This window comes from Syngnathus typhle, linkage group LG20 (assembly GCF_033458585.1).
Source record: "Syngnathus typhle isolate RoL2023-S1 ecotype Sweden linkage group LG20, RoL_Styp_1.0, whole genome shotgun sequence".
In the NCBI taxonomy this organism is placed as follows: Eukaryota; Metazoa; Chordata; class Actinopteri; order Syngnathiformes; family Syngnathidae; genus Syngnathus; species Syngnathus typhle.
In genome coordinates, this window is record NC_083757.1 from 3005439 (window position 1) to 3024960 (window position 19522).

Here is a 19522-nt window from a genome sequence, read left to right on the forward strand (position 1 = left end):
CCACTGTGACTTGTTTAGCATGTCTTTTTATCACAATAAAAGAGTGCAAGATTTTTTACATTTTAGTTTGTGTAACATTGTGGCAAAAAATGCATGCTGATGTTCTGAACACAAGATGGCGATGTACACAAAACTCAAGAATGAAATAGAGGTACTGTACTATTGATAAATATGCACCATTTGTATTAAAAAACATTTTGACTAATTAAGTGAAAATATAAACACTTTTTTATTATGTTAAAATGACATTCTTTCAATCAAATATGCAAAGGATGTTTCATTTAATTTCAGTTGACTTTTAGGACATTTTTGGCGTGCAGGAAATACATGACAGTAAATTGTTACAAATGAGCTGCCTCGCGAGTAAAGTGCGTTTGACCTGTTTTGCTGACACCAGTGAGGCACGAGTTACATTACTGATAAATGTATTGTTTAAAACCACACGCTCATGAACTACTAAGAGAACAATAGCCCCAGACATACAAAGGTCATTTGCACTTTAAAGAGGAATTCAGATGAATAATCAAGCACAAGAAGCAGAGTACAAACATGATGATGTTTATTTTTTAAAGAAAGTTACAAACAACCTGAGGTAAACATGTTTAGTCTGCCAATCATCATAAAGTGCCATTTCTATTTTTTTCCTTTCTGTTGTAAAAAAATGCTGTTTATTTCACCTTGTTCGTTTTGGACGGTCGCGTGCATCTCCGGGGACTGCCTCGGGCTTCCGCTGACACCGTTGTCCGTATCACTATTGCCTTTCCCAAGCCCGGCTTCCTCCTCTCCAATCTCGGACCCCTCGGGGCCGTGCGTTCGGGCGTGTTTGCTCAGGTGGTCAGAGCGCATGAACCTCTTGTGGCACACGCCGCACTCGAAGCGCTTCTCTCCGGTGTGTGTGCGCAGGTGCCTCTGGAGCTCGTCAGAGCGAGTGAAGCGCTTCCCGCAGAAGAGCCAGTTGCACAGGAAGGGCCTTTCCCCGGTGTGCCAGCGGAGGTGAGCTTTCAGATGGGACGTCTTGCCGTAAACTTTCCCGCATCCTGGGATGTGGCAGTTGTGCGCAGCCCTGCGACGCGGGCTCACCGCGCCGTGACCTAGGCTCTCCGCCTCTCTGCAGTTGGGGCAGTCGCAGGTGGCTCTGCCCGCGTAGCGACGCGTCGAGGAGCGTGAATGAGCCGGCAGAGGGTGCATGGAGGAGCTAGACTCCGAGTAGGGTGGCCTGAAGCCGTCCAAGGGGTGCTGCGTGCCTGGGATGAGTTGCTGAATTGCGCTGGGGGTGTGCTCAGGGGAGCCATGGTCGCCCAGGGAGGATGCCATCCCGGCTGAGTTGGACGTATCCACCCATGAAGTGCCGACGTCCCACCAAGAGGAAGGCCCACTCCCGACCTCCACCACGGGCTTGAACCACGACTCGTATGGATGCGCGTGGAGCCGCGGGTATATCCCAGCGATGCCTTCCACGGACGCAGGTAAATTGGTGAGAAACGTGGACCGCTGTTCGGGAAACCTTGCGTCGGACTGCCCTGGATTCTGGTAGACTGGAAACTCATTGATGTTGGTCACTGAGAATGCGCTCGAGGTCTCGGGGAACCCCCCTTGGTTACTCCTGGAAGTGATACAAGTGGCCGGGATGCTCCTTTTCCACGGGTGGAAGCCCTTGGAGAGTCCCATGGCCATGTCGGAGAGGTCAGGAGTGGTACAGGATGGACTTGACTCTCCAATTCTACTACAAGTGGCCGCCAACATGGCCAGTGGGGTGCTCCGCTGCCGGGGTTCCTCCTGAGGAAACATACAGACTATTTACAACTGCATGTGGAACTGTATGTATGTATGTATGGTGAAGCATATTAATTCAAGTTGTGATAGCCCCAGCTCAGCCGCAATCTTGTTTTCAACTATAAAATACATACTACATAAACAGTTATGCCAACAAATCAACTTTAAGTAATCTAGATAATGCCCAGCAGACCTTTCTAATAATTAAAAAAGTGTATGGTTTCATAGTCCCTATTTACTATCATGGACAGATCTTAAATGAATAAATAATAACAGAGGTCTGCTATAAATCAAGACATACATATGTAATTTTAGTGGAAACATACTTTATCTACCTTCACAATATCAATGTATTGAACACTTCTAATGTCATAAAACCAAATGTTAACTTACCACCAGCAGTGTTGCAGCCATGGTTTGAGCTGTCATGTTGAGGTCTGTGTGTGTGTCACACTGCATGTTCGTCTGCTCTTTTGTACTCTTGTCTTGGAAGACTGTGGACCAATCGGAGGCCAACGCAGGTTGTCTTTCGCTATTAGCCTTTGTGGGACGTCGTAAATTTCCGTGCAAAAAAAAGTGTGCGCTGCAAGCACTGGGACTTCAGTCCAAGATGATAAATCCTTGGTAGCGATTTGAGAGTATAAGTCTGTTGATTAGTTAAACTAGGCTGAGTATTTTATTACTACACTCAAACGCAGAGATTTTAAATCAAATTCCAAAATGTGTCGTTGTTTTTTTTACTTGAATTTGTCTTCCAATGCAATTCAGTTAAATTAACCAACAACAAGTAATTACTGTAATTAAAAAAATAATGTGACACCAAGTCACACCTTGATTGAAGACTCTAAATTGTCCATAGGTGATGAATGAATGTAATCACTGCTCTGTATTAAATATAAAATAAGCACTGAAAACCAAATAAATGGTTGTTACACAGCTTCATTGTATGGATGATAAGGAACACAAATGGACTCTCCAGACATTTTTAACGTGCACTGTTGCTTTACTATTGTGTGTTCATTCGTAATTTTGGTTCACTTGAGATCAACTATGCGGTGACCAAACATGTTAAGCAGCCCGGCTGAACGTGTTAAACAGACAAGTTAAAGACTAATGCTTGTAAAGATGTCAAGACCTGGCAGAGGGAGAGGCCAGACCGGTCCATCCCATCCTGTCCCCAAGGCCGATCAGTCAACCCCAGGGGGAGGGGTGAAGCAATTTCACGTCATTCAACAAAACAAATGTGGGATTCCTCCCCAAAAACACCTCTTCCTGGGTGTTTTCCTTTTCTGATCAATCATGTGAATCTATCAGTCCCAACTTTATTTTATTTATATATATATATATATATATATATATATATATATATATATATATATATATATATATATATATATATATATATATATATATATATATATATATATATATATATATATATATATATATAAATAAAATAATGTTTTTTTTTTTTTACCACAAAGTAATTTTTTTTATTTTTAAAGTTATTTTTATCTATTATACCGGTAGCTGGTGCTTCATGGGTTTATTCATTCACTCCCAGACAACATGACCAAATTAGTGGTCCTTGCTTTTGCCCCTTTGGGCACTGTTTAATTCACAGGTGGACTTTACAGTAGGCCAACTTCACTCTAACCTGAGCCTCATCCTCGTGAGCCACCCAAACAGCTGTCCTGCCTTTACTCGCATTCTTTTCCCACACTGAAAGTGTGTGTGCGCGCCAGCATGAAAGGCCTACTAATGAAACCCTGTCTGAGCCCCAACCTGTTCCTTTAGCCATGATAATGGCCATATTATCACGCGCCATCAGGCGTTAACAAAAAAAGATTGTCGTGTGCTCTCCGCGCACTTTGTGGCCACTCAGACAGAAAATGCGGAGAAGAAAAGAGTGACATAAAGATCTGGCACATCTTGGCGGAAGATGGATGGGTGGAGTATTTTATTTCTCCTTGGAGTTTTGCTTACCTCCTCTTTTGTTGCCGTCGGAGGGATCCTCTTACAATTGGAGGGCGGCCATTCTGCTCAGCTGCCCCTGCTGGGACAATTAGAAGGAGAATGACCTAGTCAAAAGATGAGCGACTAAACACGAAAAAATATATTTCACTACAACCGGGGGAGGGTTATGCAATCAGTTAGTAGTAGAACACAAAACATAGCAAAACGCTTCCACCGTCGGTGCAGCCTGTGGTGCATGTCCAGGCTGGGTGTCAACATTTGCAAATAATTTCAATCCTAAAGTGAATGGTCATTAAAAATTGCCCAGACTACTACTTAAAATTATGTCATATATATATATATATATATATATATATATATATATATATATATATATATATATATATATATATATATATATATATATATATATATATATATATATATATATATATATATATATAAAAAAGTGTAAATACATACCTGTACTATATTTCATAGTCCACTTTTACATCATTTGTGTTGCTATAAAACAAAAAAGAGCAGAGGAATTATTCATGATGTGAAAGACAGCCCAGTTATTTGTACATACATGCTGTTAATAAAAATCATAGCTGCAAATCCTCTAAATGCATTACAAAGTTTATTGAAACCACTGACAATGTGAAACACGCTTCTTACTCACTGGGTGGAGGTAACTTCAGACTAATTTGAACTTGTTTTCCCACGGCCATCAAAATGGATACTCTCCAAACAAATCGAGCCGGAAGAAGTATTTTAATGGATGCGCCTTGAGCTGCTCCTCTTTGTCTTGGTATCAAAACGTGGACATGTCTGTCAGCATTGAGCTGATGGGCATTGTTTCCGTTTTTCCCACTATAAAAACATTTACAAAGTTCCTTATCTGACGCGTCTCCAATTAACTTCAACAATTACACAACAAAAGCCATCTGACAAGCTAGGCAAACAAATACCATAGCAACAACAATAACAAACAGTTAATTGGTCTCGAGAATTTCCCTGTCATCTTGGTATCCAAATGACGTACTTTACAGTTGTGACCGGTTGGGCTGAGCTTTCCAAAACACAGAACATAGTTTTACAATACAGGAATTGCTTTTTTTAAGAGACTTGCGCAAGGGTCAGGAGATGTCATCTCATTTGTCGACGCAGCACAATCAGGAGATTCTAGCTTCATAATTACACTGTTAAAGCGTCCGCTTAACATTCATGTATACGGTGCATTTACATACTAAGCGCAGGAACTCACGTGCATGAAAAGGGGATTATTAAGGATATATTTGTGAGCAAGTCGAATATGAATGAAACAAGTTAATGCATTTGTTCCAAACACACAGCAGGAATATTTATGAATGCATGTTGCGACGAGCTGCAACGATTAAGGCAAAGGCATATAAGTTTGAGAACAAAGAACGTTATCGCCTTTCTTATCGTGATTGTAATGAATGACTACACTTCTCTTGAGAAAATGTTAAGTGTGTGGCCCTTTTTAGGAGGCCGTGATTCAAAGTGACAAAATAATTGAAGGGGGAGGTTGACCTTTGTGGTCATTTTTTTTTTTTGGGACGGGGGTAATCATTGGAAGGATACTGATGATGATGATGTTCAAGCACGAGGCAGAAATCGTTCAAGCTCATACACGCAAACTTGCCCTCTCACTCTGCCTTCTTGATTAAATCCTGCTCTGACCGTGATCTCTGGTCTCCTCACCAATGACGCTCTTCATCCCTCACTACTGCAGTCGCCACCATGAGATTAATTTGTTCTTCATTTTTCAGAGTCGATGTCTTCTCTAGGTTAACAAGTGGACAAGTGTGTCTGTGTGATGGATTCATACAAGCCCAGGAGCATAATCATATACTTCCAGGCGTCGTTTCTCACTTGTCTTGATGGATGAATTTCACGCATTTCATCACTGCTACCTCAGCATTTTTTTTTTTTTGCAAGGGTGCAAGTGTGCACTTGCTAGCCGTTTATTGGATGCTACCAATGTATAGTGATTCTGTAAGAGGGGGGGGGGGGAGGTTGGGTTAGATTAAATTAAATAAATAAAAAGATTAAATTACAGCATAACTACATTTTCAAATCCAGTTTAGCGTAATGTGAATGCAGATTAATAGCCTGCACGTTTACACACCCACAGTATTCATCCTATATTCTTGGTTAACTACTGCTCCACCCACACATTGCGCTTCACCTCGCCCCAATGCCTGCCATTACATTTAAGGTTTAAAGAAGCAGAGGGTCTGGGGGGGCTACAGATGACCTGCAGTTAATTGACCGGAAATGAACTACTTGCTTTGTCATTGAAAATTGCTTTGCAACAAATTGTTAATTTATTCCGGAATGAAAAGAAATAGCAATGCACATGTGACGATCACATGGTTCTAAAACAGAGGTCATCAATCAGGGCAAGCCTTGAACATTAAAAAGCAAAAAAAAACACTCTCAGACCGCAGCTTCAGGTGGTTTCTCGAGCGCAGTTTTATAGCTGCTTCCCGTCAAACATGAAACGTTTCTTTTGCCACCTCAAGCCCACTCGCGCCTCCGGGCCGTCATTCAGGACAGACACAGACGAGGGGATGGCGTCAAGCTCCGTCAGGCCGGCAAGTCGGGTCAGGCCCTACGCTCAAGTACGCACACTGATGCTCAATTTCACACACTTACCTTGGAACTTTATGGCGTGCTGCACCCTCCACTTAGCGCCACTGGAAAGGTCTTCCTCAACTCTTGGGCAAAGTCTTCAATGTCCTTTTCTTTTTCAATTCAGGTGGCTGGAAATGGAACAAAATCAGATACGTACCTGAGAATAATAATCATGATTACATCGTCAAAGATCCCCTCTTAAAAAAAAAACTCTCATCCTCACCCAAAATCAACAAATAAACTCAGACTAATTAGGAGGCAAAAATGCCCAATAGGTGAACTTAGTTTGACCTCTCAACTTTTCAATGCAGGTCCACTGGTTCACTCTCGGTTCAAGGATGCTACCTGCAGGCATCTCCTTTCTTGTCTTCAGCTACCCCTCGGGGGGTCAAGATACTCTCATGCATCATCATTTGGTGGGGTCTGCACGAATATGTGAAGTACTGGCAAAGGTGTACTTGGTGTACATTATGTGCTGACGCGAGCATGCTTAAGTCACCTGAAGGAACATCGTAAATATTTCTACTCGTCTTTGACACCGGTGGACGCATTCTGCAAATTCTCAGCCCACGAAGCTTCACTAGTGCGAATGATTCATGTAGAAAAAAAAAAGATCAGTTCAGGGTGTGTGTGTGTAAGCAAAGCAGTATACTGCATGAGGAGGGAGCACTATTGAGGCGAAAGCAACAAATCGGCTGTAAAATCGTCAGTCGTTAAATCTTACATGTGAACACGTGTTATGTTGGTGTTTTGTTGCTCTATTTCAGGGGTCACCAAACTACGGCCCGCGGGCCGGACACGGCCCGCGGGACCGTTTAATCCGGCCCGCCAACCCTGAATAAATTGTATTATTAAACTTTTTTTTTTTGCTCATTTTGCCTGCAATGACTGCGTTTCCCCAGTAGATGGGGAAGCGCTCGCCTGCGCATTTACTACCGGAAGCCGTGTCAGAAAGCTCGGTGCACACTCACAAGTGCGTGTACGGACATGGCGCACTCGCGCTCTATTTGTATCAGTCCCGAATTTAGAGCGTGGGCTGTGACGACAGCATTCTTGTAATTTGCGCGCTGAGCTTTCAGATGCAGTTTTGCCCTAAGGCCACCCACAAACCTTCCCCTGGAATCCTTCCGTTAAAATGTCGCCCAAGTAAAGCAGGGTGAACACAGTGCCGAGCGTTTAAAAGAGCCAATTTGGCTCGACGTACGCGACGTGACGTTCAGCCACATGAACGTCAACATCTACCCGTCACAGATCGAGGTAAACGGACCAACACCTCGGATCTCGCGTAAGAATTGCCACAACAAATTTTACTCCAGACTATGACGCACTATCAAACTTTAACAAAAAAGACAGCGGTGTCTACAAGCCTACTGGAACCTACAAAAGGATTATAAGGAAGGAACACAAGAACTTTAAGAGACTGCTCATATGTGTCAGAGAGGTTCTGCTCTGACAACTGAGCTGAACTTTTATCTGTTAAGATTGTGCATGGCACAACAGAAAGTTAATGTTCCATGGTTTTTTTTCTATGAAGAACCCAGAGAGAGTTATTTAGTTATTTATTTCCTGTTTTTTCTGTGAAGAACTCAGAGAGGGTTTAGTTATTATTTCATTCATTAATAGTGTTATTTGTTTCCTGACTTTTTTTCTGTAAAGAACCTGGAAAGGGTTATTAAATAACCGTTATTTGGTTATGTGTGGCTTTCTGGAAAACAATAAATTTTTTAAGCTCCCCTACGATCGTCACACTTTTTCTGTTACAAACTGCCACCGGCCCGCCATCAGAGAAGGGAAAGGTTATGTGGCCCTCACAGGAAAAAGTTTGGGGACCCCTGCTCTATTTGATCCAGACAACAGGATGCAATCTTGTCAATCCACTCATTACAATCATACGAGTGGTGAGTAACACGCACATACGCATGCATGCACACACACACTGACATAAGAGGCACCTGCCAAAACTCATGTCACTCATAAATCTCTGTCGTAACAGGCTTACCTTTAAGAGGAGACACCCTGACGCCACTGCTTCCATTGACAAATGGACACCGCCCACATGCGCGCATGCAAAAAAGAAAACAGAATTGCACAAAAGACAACATGGCGCGCAAACATGCAACGACTCACGCACATTTCATTTATACAGTTGGTGGTGGTGTGGAATTGACGGAGGTGCAAAAAAATAAAATGTGCGAAATTAATCATATAGATAATACACAGCATTAACTCTCCTTATCAAGTGTACTATGTCATTCTGCTTAAGGAACTAACTCTTTTAGTAAACTTGGTATATTTTTAATGAAAACAAAGCTCAAATACATCAAGAAGTACATTCTCAGATCTACGTAGTGCTGGACTGTAGCTTGTGTACGACGCTCTCTAGCGGTCGAAAGTGTGAACAACACATTCGACCTCTGACTGCTTTCACTAAATTTCCAAAGAAAACCCCGCATTTATAATTCAAATTTAGTTGTTTGTTTTTTTATGAATGGAACACCGGTTATTTATTTATTTTTTGTCAATACAGACAGTAAAAAATATCTTAGAAATGCACAGAGTACCAAATATTTTTACATAAAGGCGACTCCCCTTTTTTCCAGGCCAACCCCCGTTGCTTAGCAACGCCTTGCAAGGTGGCCTGGGGGCGGGGGCATTTGGATGGCTGCTACGCTGCATGTATTAAGCGTGTGCTCGTGGGAGTCAGTTATGTGTACGCAAGAATCAAATAGAGTGTGACAGTAAAACATAAAAAACCTTGCTCAATCGGGACTTCAAATGCTGTGGAAATAACTCAATTGTTGAGATGCATTCTGCAAACACATCCACAGTGTCCATGATAGGGCTGGGTTGTTTACAATACTCCTCTCTGGGATGTCAAAAAAGTTACATTTGGAATACAACTCATTTTAATTTTTTAAACCCCACACACGCCTCTCTTCCTCATTTAAAACCACCAACATAACAGTCACCGCCCTCCCTACGCTCTCACACCACCATGACTAGCACCGCCGCTCCGACAAGGCGAAGGAGGCCCCGGGCAGTCATGGGAAATGTAGTCCAATCCGCCCAATAGCATTGGAGGAGGTGAGGCTTGTGCAAAATACAACTCCCATCTGAACCCTCGCACGCCAAACCCCGTCGACCAATCTGAATAAGTGGGAGGAGCGCGTCCGCCCACAAAAGCCACGGCTATCTGAGCGTATCTCCCCCTTTATAGCCCCCAAAATGAAAGTGTGAACGAATAAAAACGGAATACGGGAAAATACAAAGAGTGGCTGCATTTCGGTGGGCTTGCAGACCGCGACGACGCGCCGGCCAGGAGCAGCGGCAGCAAGCGGGCACGGCACAACAGGGGTGTTGTCCTGATGCTTAAATGGAAGTGGGTGGGCCTCTTCGCTGACACACTGCAAACGCCGTTGTGGAGACGATCCTGACAAGGGATAAATTGCGCGTTTACGGACGCTCTAGGGACGTGCGACGTGTGTGAGGGGCGCAGCTGCCTTGCAGGGGACGGCCAGAGCTTTCTCCGTTATTTCTGTTCACCGGGAAGGGGTGGGGGCCGTTCCTGCTGTGTCTCCGCTTGGCACCGCCCTTCCTGGCCGGTGGGTGGTTTCGTCAAAACGGGCAGATCCGCCACGGCCCGGAGCCCAAGATATAGGCCGTCCTCCGCCTCCGTTTTGGGCCGGCCGGCCTTCTACCGTGAACTACACCCTCTCCTCTCCCTCTTGGTATATTCATGCGTTATGAGTGGTAGGTATCCTCCTCCTCCTTCTTCCCGTCTCCTCCCCCGTTTCTCCCTCCCGAGTCGAAGAGATAGGAAGCCAGTGATGTTGCTCATGAGATAGATAACTGGGAATGATCAATAGCACCGTTGTTGCGCTATATTGGCGTTATGCTTATCTGTGACGTGCTGCTGCTGCTGCTGCTGCTGCTGCTGCTGCTGCTGCTGCTGCTGCTGCTGCTGCACATGTATTTATAGAGGCACACCTGATGATATTGTAACTTTGGAATTGTCTCCCCTCCAGACTCCAAGAAGGAATCAGCGGGAACTGAAGGAGGGAGATCATCAAAAAAGGGGAAAAATTCTGGATCTCAGGTACTTCAAAAGAACTTGACTACTTTTGCTTTGCCCTCGGGCCATGGAAATGCACGCACTCGCTCTCAAGCTCCCAGCCCGCCAGTTTGCCAGACACCTCTGGGGGCGTTCCACTCATGAAAGCTACTTCCTGCTCGTGCGCAGCGCAGCTGAGAGCCAGCCCCGAAAGCCTCATGAGGAGCTTTACGCGGCTGTCACACTTCAGCCATTCTACTATGGAAGTGTCACTTTGAATCAGCCTCAGAATGCTTTAATTCTCCTTGTCTATTCCTGCGGCTTTGATGCGAGACTTCCATTCTCAGTCCACATTTTGGAAATGATTTTTCCGGGAGTCGTCTTCAAATGCACCTATTGTCCACGGTTGCATTTCCGCAGTGTCACTGTATAATTGCAAAAGCGACCTGCTTATGTTCTGCCTGCGACCTACTTCCTGTGAGGACAGCGAGAGAAGGCGTCATTTTGTTGCAGAGTTCTGAGAAAAGGAGAAAATGTGGTTCTCACACGCCCACCCACTCGCTTCCTGTAATACCGCCCACTTCTACAGACAGCTCTCTTTCTGTCAGCGTCGTGTTACTCTCCTCATCACCATCTTTTCCCCAGCCATAGCGCGCCGTTTCTCTCTTCTTGTGTCACACTGCATTTGCATGCGGAATTCAGGCCCATCCCTCCCCGTTGGCTTTCCTTGACTTGGAGCTGGTGCATGTTTGCGTATGCATAAGTGTCCCGAGTTGTCCCTTTGTCTTACTTTCCCACTTTATCGTTCATAGGATTCCTCTCAGCCCTCTCCATTGGCTCTGCTGGCAGCCACCTGCAGTAAGATTGGAGGGCAGGGGGGAGCAGAGGGGTCCCAGAACCAGACGGGGCCCCAGCAGATCCAGTTCCAGGCTGGTCAGATTCAACTACAAGCTGGTCAGCTCCAGGGTCAGATTGTGGTGGACACATCTGGGGGCCAGGCCCTGGTTCCCCAGCAGCTGGAACTGGTCCCGGCTCAGTTCACAGGGAACGGGTGGCAGATCATTGCAGCACCAGCTACCATGGCCAAGGAGAACACCAACCAGCCGGTAGCTGTAACAGTGGCCACTACCATTCCTAATGACAGCTCACCAGGACGCAAGGTCAGGGATGAGTTTGTGAGAACACGGCAAACACCTGTATGTTCTCTATTCTGCATTCACAAATTCACCCATTAGTCGATCTGGAACCTCTTCTCCGTTAGCAAAACAAGGGGGTTGTCAAAGACTTGAATAGACTCTGAATAGATGGGGGTTCATTGAATTGATGATGCCACAGTTGTTATTTTTTCATTCTCCTAACTGATCCTTTGCCATTGTGAAGGTGAAAGCTGTAGCTGGGACCAACAGTGTGGCCGCCAATCAGCAGCAGCAGTTCCAGATAATCCAGGTTCAAAATCTGCCCAATGCTGGAGGTGGGGTCCAGTACCAGGTCATCCCGCACCTGCAGACTGCAGATGGACAGCAGATCCACATCAACCCAGCTCAGCAGGCTTCCATCGGGGCTTTGCCCGAGCAGCTTCAGCTCATCCAGAGTCCAAATCCAGGCCAGGCTCATCCCATTCTTCAGACAGCCAACCAGCAGGCTATCCTGTCAAGTACAACCAATCAGACGGTCCCCCTGCAAATCCGCCCAGCTCAGTCTTTCCCCCTGCAGTTGCAGACCCTTCAGGGATCTCAGACTCCTGTCATGACCACAGTACCCATCAACCTTGGTGGCATGACCTTGGCTTTGCCTGTCATCAATAATGTCGGAGGAGGTGGGGCCGTGCAGCTTATCCAATCAGCAGATGGCACGTTTTCTGTTGCCAGTGGCAACCAGTTGATGACAACGGCAGCGATCTCTGGGGTAGCACCAACACCAGTTGCCGAAGGTGATGGCATGTCAGAGGGAGCACAATTGGTCTCTGCTGGTATTGAGGCTGCAGCGACGGAAAATCAAGCACAAAGCACCGAGGCAGACTCTCAAAGTCAGAATCCGGCCAATGGGGTCCAAGGCCAGATGGACGCACCGGGAACCATTCAGCAGGTGATCGTGGGGCAAGTAGGACATCAGTTAGTGCAGCAGATTCAGCTGCAGCCCCAGGCACCAAGTCAAACCCAAGGTCAGCAGCAGCACATTCAGACTCTCCAGCTGGCCCCTGGTCAAACTCTGCAACCCATTCAGGCCTTCCAGAATCCAGCCCAGGTCCTTATTCGCACACCGACATTGTCCCCTTCTGGGCAGATTGCCTGGCAGACGCTCCAGCTCCCAGGGGGTGTCTCCCTCCAGGGCAGCCTGGGAGCGGCAATGCCACAGCAGCTTACGCTTGCCCCGGTGGCTGGCGGAACAACAGTGGGGAGCGGAGGCTTGGTCTCCCTCGGCGGAACTCCACTCACACTGAGTACAGCTCAGATCAATCCAGGATCTGGCGTGCAGACGGTCAGCATCGCTGGGATCGGGGGCACCGGGGTTCAGGTGCAGGGCGTGCCCCTCACTATTACCGGACTACAGGGTAAGTAAGGCAACGCTGATAGAATTGATCCAGGCTCGGAGGCCAGTCTAGAACCTGATTTTCTAACCCCAAGGCAGAGCTAAACAAGCCACCTTTGAATGCTTTTGTGTGTCGTTTCTCACCGTAAGGTCAACCACAAGCGCAGGATGGTGTCAAAGTTCAGTCGTCCCCTGTGACGGTCACCGTGGGGAACGTGGCATCCAGTTCGTCAATGAGTCCGGATCAGTTAGGATCGGTGCAGAGTTCCTCAGACCAGGAGGGACCGCCCAGCAAGAGGCTCCGGCGAGTTGCCTGCTCCTGCCCGAACTGCAGAGATGGAGAGGCAAGGTAGGAAGGATGTTAGTAAGGTGGAGTAGGATGCACAGCTGAATCACAAATTACAACTTCATCTCGTGTACAAGTTTAACTTCAAATTGCTGCAGTAAAAGACTCCTGCCCTCTGGCGCAGAAACAGTGGTGACCCCACAAAGAAAAAGCAGCACATCTGCCACATGGAAGGCTGCGGGAAAGTGTACGGCAAGACTTCTCACCTGAGGGCCCACTTGCGCTGGCACACGGGCGAGAGGCCGTTTGTCTGCAACTGGATCTTCTGCGGCAAACGGTTTACCAGAAGCGACGAGCTGCAGAGACACCGGAGAACGCACACAGGTGCCTGGGTCACCACATGCGCACACACACATTTGATACTAGAGCGGGTGTTATGTCCTTCTGCCTGCCACATTTAAGTTATTTGACCGTTTCAAAAAAAATTACTTCTTAGTTTTGTTTTTGTCCTCCAATAGGAGAGAAGCGCTTTGAGTGTCCCGAATGCTCCAAGCGCTTCATGCGCAGTGACCACCTCTCAAAGCACATCAAGACTCACCAGAATAAAAAGGGCGGAGCCGCCGTGGCCATCATCACCACCGCCAGCATGGAGGACGACGCCCCCGAGGGCCTCCAGGCTTCCCCTCAAATCGTCACCGTGGCTACCCTCTCTCGTGACTCCGAGCCCGCAACGCCCACCACCTCCAATAACCTGGAGGAGGAGGAGGAAGAGGAGGAGTTTGAATAGGTTGTTTGTCACAGAGACTGTTGGCGTGGCTGGTTTTCTTTTTTACAGACGCTTCATGATAAAAAAAAAAAAAAAAAAGCATCATTCAAATACAGTCAAACAAATGTCTAAATCGTGCTAACATCTCTCTATGCACAAAATGGTGTACCCGTTTCTTACCTGTCAGACAGGGCTGAGGGTCAATCAAGGTACGGGACTGTTGCAGAGTTGAGGCGGTCTTGGGAAAGTGTGCGTGTGTGCAAGTCAACCTATAACCTATGATCAGTTTGTGTGCGTGTCATGAAGAGGATCTACCTAATTTGAGTTTTGTCCTCCCATCTGATTCAGGTGTGGTTTCCTTTGTGAACTGTTACAAAAGAAAAGGAGAATTCCTTCAACGAGGAACAAAAAAAAAGCACATACGGAAAGATTTATATATAATGCATTCCTATTGCGGCAATGGCCATTAGAAAAGGTTTCTATAAAAGAAAACAATCTAGCTTTCTACAACTATGTGAGATGAAAGCAATACTTTAACGACAATCTCGTGGAACATGTTTACATTGTCAGGGGTTTGGTGGAAACAAATGAGAGCACACACACACACTCGAGTAGTAGTTTGGTAATTCCTGACGTTTCATCAATATTGTGTTTGATTTCTAGCAGCTGAAAGGGAGGGCGACGATATTTTGGGGTTTCTGTGCTCTTCTGATTGCCACCATCACCCTGCTCTGTGACCTACTGCTGCCTTAACACAAGCTGAGGGAAGGTCAGAGCACGCCAAGTGGGTTGGTGGATGGGCGGCGGTGAGATGGAGTGCAAAGTGCAGTGAGCTAGGTGGTCGGTTGTTCAGGCTGTTTATGCGGTGATGAGGTGTTTCTGGTGGTGTTGCTCAGTGTTAGTCCAGTGCGTACAGTCTTATTTACAAGAAAAATAATTCAAAAAAAGATTTGATAGAATTTGCTTTCAAAGCCAGCCCGACCCAGTTAACACACAGCAGCCCACTGTGTAAAGCTAATTTATTATCCTTGATTTTTAATATTTGCCTTCTTGCTGGACTTGTATTTGTGTGTCAGGGTGTTGATTTTAAAGTTGTGTACACCACAGCATGTTTCAGTTTTTTTTTTTTTTTTTGCTGTAGTAGTATGACTTGTGTTCCTCCTTGCGCCTTGTGTTTTTCTTCTTTTTTGGGGAAAAAAGAAAGCAAAAAAAATGTGTTTTAAACAAACAAAAAAAAAGTTGATACCAAACAAATTTAGATGTTTTTGGTAATATTTTGTGTGACAACCAATTTTTTTCCTTCATATTTTCTAGCGACATCTCATTTATAAATCTTTTTCTAAACTGTGTTCTTCGCCATGACATTTGATATTGCGTTTTTTGCCAGGTTTGCCTCAAAGGCTGCGGTCTGTGGAGATTTCTAAAACTGGTTTGTACAAATGTGTTATGTCAGTAAAAAGAAGAAAGGAGGGAAAGACCTAACGTCAAATAGAAAATATTAATTGCTTGCATAACACGTAACAATAAAGTGATTTTAAACAGCCTTACCTTTCTGACTGCCAACATACTCAATCTGCAAACTGCATCACAAGTACATAAAAACAGAAAAATACCAGAGTCAAAATGTGTCTTTATTAGGACTATATTACAGTGAAATGACAAAAGAAAAGCTGTTGTAGTGATACCTTGACATACAAGTGACTTGACTTAATAGTTTTTCGAGATATAAGTCTTAGCTCAGATGATTTTAATCTTTGACTGGTGGTACAAGCATATATTTCTCATCCGCTCTGAAAATCAACTAGTAATAGCAGCTAATTGAGCTGTCTTGACAGGCTATTTATCGTGTAACTATGTCAGTACTGTATTCTTCTATCCATTGGTGGACAAAACACGCAGACTACGTAGAAGGACCTGCACAATTAATTAAACCATTTTGATGAACACTATCTTGAATTTATTACACTAGGGAATGTTTTTACTCTGTTTTTGTAGAGTGCAGTTTTTTTCTTTTTTTTGTGGGTGTTTCATGAAAAAAGATGATTTGAGTGTTTTGCGTTACAAGCAGTCACGGAAAGAATTAAACTTCTAAATTGAGGCACCACTGTATAATGGTAGAAAAGTCATTTACATTTTTTGTTTTGCTTGTTCTTGATTGTTATGGTGAGGAAAAAACCCACGCCAAAGGAAAACAAATGACAAAATGCAAAGTTGAAAATCTACACACACAAAAAACTACTAATAGTGTTGCAGTGTTTGTTTTATACAAGGACAATAGTGTAAATCTCGTTAGCTAATAACGTTTGTCTTAAAGCACAAACCTTTATTTAAATTCTACAGTACTTTGAAGTGTATCATCTGCTTGAGGAGAGTCTTCAAAGACTTTAGAGTAGCTCCTTCTGAATTCTGCCATTGAGACAAAACAAGGCAAAATAATGATTGATATTGGGTATATAATACAACAAAAATGGTCAGCAAGCTCCTTGCAAATTGCAACAACTCATTCACAACATAATGCTGTGTACGTACCTCTCCAGATACTCGTGGACGTTGTCGTGGCCATTGTAGCGGGCCAGCCCGACCAAAATGCCAGTAGCACAGCGCCCTTCTTTCTTTCGACAGAGGCTGCAGTTACACATTCCTCTGCATATGGGACATGACCATTTCTGCAGAAAAGACAACCTCTTTGTTATGACTTCATTTACTGCGTAACCTTGGATAATATGATGGAAAGTTGCAATGTATCCTTTATTGTTACTATGCCTGAGATGGATAAAAACTGTCTCTTTTTTTCTTTTTTCTTTTTTGAAATCCCAATGCTAACTGAGCTAAATACTTTTTGAAATACACAGTGTGTTCATACTGACCGGGTCAAGCAATACGGTGCGCACATCCTCACCATAGCGGTTCTTCAGACATGGCCCACAAAACTGGCCTTTGCCTGCAGAACAGAACCCACTGCGGCACACTGTCTTTGTGTCGAGGGTTTTCTGTCTGCACTGGTGGCACGAGCTTCCCTGAGGGGAACAACACACATATGACAAAAGAACTACACTAGTTGAGCAGACATCCCTGTAGAGCAGCGCCTGCACAAAAACCATCGACGTGTGCTGGTGACCCACATTGTCCTTGTCCCAGATCTTATCTTTGCTGCGATACGCTATGTTGTCCAAGTCATCTTTGGAGATGTCATCAACCGACTTGAACTCGAACTGACTGCGTCGGTGGCTCCTCCTCTTCTTCTTTGGCATGTTACCAGCACTTTCCTCATCCACCTGCCAGTCAGGAGCCCAAGTCAAACAGTGAGGGACTTTACATTTTAGTGCAATGTTTAATTGCCTGTTTATACGTAGTGCTTTCAAATTGTACCTCTATCAGTCTCCTGATGTCTACAGCCTTGGGGCCGCTACTGGGCTCACACACTTGGTCCACAGCAAAGTTCTCAGGAGGGCGGGCTTTCCGAGACGGGTTTCTCCTTTCAGACCCTGTGTTCTGTTCCAATTTGCGTTTGCGCGGCGTTGTTTTCACCGGTGAGCACTTCTTCTTCTGCATTGATGTAAAAAAACAAACAGAGGTGTGGTTTGTTTAAGTATCACTATAAGAACTGGCGGGGTTAGTTGAAAGGCAGTGCTCACTTGAGGGGTGTCAGGCAAAGTCAGGTCCGCCATAGTGGTGAGATCAGCAAAAAGCTTGGCCAGCTGCAATACAACAACCAAGAAGAAAAATGAAGGTCTATCAACGTTTATATTATGATGCTGAACATCAGAGCACCATACTGTTTGTCATTGTATTGACAGTTTACCCACCATGGCTTTGTTTTCCCGGATGTTTTTGTCCCGCTTGCTTAGGCTTTGGCACACAGCCTCATCTTCTCCCTTCGCCTTCTCTGTCTTCACTTCTCTTTGTTTGTCCTCCTGCTTTGTCATCCTCTGCCGCACCTTCTGTGCCACGGTTTCTTTAACCGGCTTTCTGAGGCTTTTTGCTTGTGGCTCCTTTTTGGGGGTGGGAGAATGTTTGACTGGAAATCTGAGAAAACAAAATTGATGATATGCAATTGCGAGGTCCCACAGTCCAGTCTGAACATACAACATGAATGTTTTGTGCGTACTCGCTGATGAATTACAAGACAAGTCTTCAGTTATTTAACACTGAGCTTTTCAATGTATGTCATGCTCAATACTGCTATTCGGTATACCTGAGTGCTACTAGGAGACTTCTACTTCTCTTCGGTGCTGGTGTCTCCTCCCCATCAGAATAGAAGCCTGTGTCCAGATCGCTTTCATTCTCTGCCTCCACCATCTGCCAAGAGATCAAATGTTAAAATGGAAAGTACTGACATTACACAATTCCGATTTGACCAAAACAAATTAGGAAAATCTGTGTCCAAAATGTTATGATTTTTGCTGACCTCTGCCGAACTTAGCAAAGCTAAATTCAGCCAGCATGAATGATTAACTAGTTGATATTTTTTCAGTTTTTTCAGCTTTGTGCGATCAAGTCTTGGATGTTATGAGTCAAACCTTGGTCTTGAACTGCCTATTAAAACGTCTTCTGTCCACTTCATCATCGTCCTCACTGAAGCCTTCAAAGTCATCCTCGCTGTCCGACTGGCTGAAGAGACAAGCCAGCTCGGCAGTAATAAACTTGGACTTGAAATGCAGCGCCTTGACAAAGACATTAAATGTGCCATGAGAAATTCAAGTGAACACCAAAGGAAGCTTCTCATCCATTTCTCCCTTAACATTAAATGGTAGCTTAACTAAAACTGTATTTTTGAGTACTGTGAACACAGTTTTACAACATGATATGAATAATTTCTTAAAATTCAGAGCTTTGTTGTTTGACAATGACCAATCTTATTTGTGGGAGTAATACAGTAACACACACATACAAAATGACTTTTTTAGGTTTTTGTCACAAATTTCGAGAGCGTGTACTCACTTGTGTTAACCACAGTACACAGAACTGGGTTTTAACGTCAGCAACAAACATCATCAGGTGAAGAAACGATGTAAAAATATCCATTACTGCCCTCAAAACTCTGTTCTTTACTATAGTCTGCTCAACATTTAACAACAGAGACACAATTGTGGCTCACCCTTTTTTTTTTCACCGAAGAATGGGAAAGTTACAATTCATTCGACACACAAAGAGTTGTCGTTTCCGACGTTAAACAGTGAGCAACCCCAACAAAAGTGTTTAAAAGAAATTACCTTTGACTCGAGTGCCATTTTGTCGTCGTTTAAGTGCGAATCTATAAAGAATACAACTTTTGTCTTTAGGAAATTACAACAGAAGGGAGTCGAAATGGATTTAAACATGGAGATGGATAAATGGATTAGCCGTAGATCCAGGTGCGTTCTGGCAGGTTGCAACGTTACTTTTTATGGATATATAATTCGACGTCTGTAGCAGTACACTTAGCAATTATTAATTATAGTTTTATGTTTCTAATTGCAGCTATTAATTGAATTCTTTGGAACATTTTACTGCA

The 19522-nt window shown here is 44.5% G+C and overlaps 3 protein-coding genes across 5 annotated transcripts; 1 reads left to right on the forward strand and 2 right to left on the reverse strand.

Moving 5' to 3' along the window:
• Positions 1-542: 542 nt before the first annotated feature.
• sp8a (sp8 transcription factor a) lies at positions 543-3050 on the reverse strand. The gene is made up of 2 exons (XM_061267007.1): positions 2167-3050; positions 543-1776 (listed from the first exon to the last, which is right to left on the reverse strand). The coding sequence occupies exons 1-2, from the start codon at positions 2230-2232 to the stop codon at positions 634-636; spliced, it is 1209 nt and encodes a 402-aa protein (XP_061122991.1). The 5' UTR covers positions 2233-3050; the 3' UTR covers positions 543-633.
• A 6513-nt stretch (positions 3051-9563) lies between these two features.
• sp4 (sp4 transcription factor) lies at positions 9564-15571 on the forward strand. 2 transcript variants are annotated; one of them, XM_061267003.1, is made up of 7 exons: positions 9564-10146; positions 10422-10492; positions 11260-11607; positions 11828-12998; positions 13127-13325; positions 13447-13646; positions 13781-15571. In XM_061267003.1, exons 1-7 carry the CDS (start codon positions 10140-10142, stop codon positions 14047-14049), a joined length of 2265 nt encoding a protein of 754 aa, XP_061122987.1. In that variant the 5' UTR covers positions 9564-10139; the 3' UTR covers positions 14050-15571. The 2 variants fall into 2 exon arrangements, with proteins under 2 accessions (XP_061122987.1, XP_061122988.1); XM_061267004.1 differs by having other exon boundaries at positions 13453-13646.
• cdca7b (cell division cycle associated 7b) lies at positions 14260-19520 on the reverse strand. 2 transcript variants are annotated; one of them, XR_009710666.1, is made up of 12 exons: positions 19242-19520; positions 18549-18692; positions 18224-18327; positions 17835-18054; positions 17664-17726; positions 17398-17574; positions 17151-17303; positions 16896-17045; positions 16558-16694; positions 16350-16434; positions 15577-15608; positions 14260-14395 (listed from the first exon to the last, which is right to left on the reverse strand). XR_009710666.1 is itself a non-coding variant. In XM_061267006.1 (10 exons), exons 1-10 carry the CDS (start codon positions 19347-19349, stop codon positions 16413-16415), a joined length of 1278 nt encoding a protein of 425 aa, XP_061122990.1. In that variant the 5' UTR covers positions 19350-19520; the 3' UTR covers positions 15639-16412. The 2 variants fall into 2 exon arrangements, 1 of the variants encoding a protein (XP_061122990.1); XM_061267006.1 differs by lacking the exons at positions 14260-14395; positions 15577-15608 and having other exon boundaries at positions 15639-16434.
• Positions 19521-19522: the final 2 nt, after the last annotated feature.

Excerpts from the sequence above, each read along its gene's own strand:
- sp8a (XM_061267007.1), bottom strand. The coding sequence starts at position 2,232 with ATGCAGTGTGACACACACACAGACCTCAACATGACAGCTCAAACCATG. Across the intron at positions 1,777-2,166 it reads TGGCTGCAACACTGCTGGTG|GAGGAACCCCGGCAGCGGAG; the intron begins GTAAGTTAACAT and ends ATGTTTCCTCAG.
- sp4 (XM_061267003.1), top strand. Across the intron at positions 11,608-11,827 it reads ACAGCTCACCAGGACGCAAG|GTGAAAGCTGTAGCTGGGAC; the intron begins GTCAGGGATGAG and ends GCCATTGTGAAG. Across the intron at positions 13,647-13,780 it reads ACACCGGAGAACGCACACAG|GAGAGAAGCGCTTTGAGTGT; the intron begins GTGCCTGGGTCA and ends GTCCTCCAATAG.
- cdca7b (XM_061267006.1), bottom strand. The coding sequence starts at position 19,349 with ATGTTTAAATCCATTTCGACTCCCTTCTGTTGTAATTTCCTAAAGACA. Across the intron at positions 17,727-17,834 it reads TCCGGGAAAACAAAGCCATG|CTGGCCAAGCTTTTTGCTGA; the intron begins GTGGGTAAACTG and ends GTTGTATTGCAG. Across the intron at positions 16,435-16,557 it reads GTCCACGAGTATCTGGAGAG|AATTCAGAAGGAGCTACTCT; the intron begins GTACGTACACAG and ends TCTCAATGGCAG.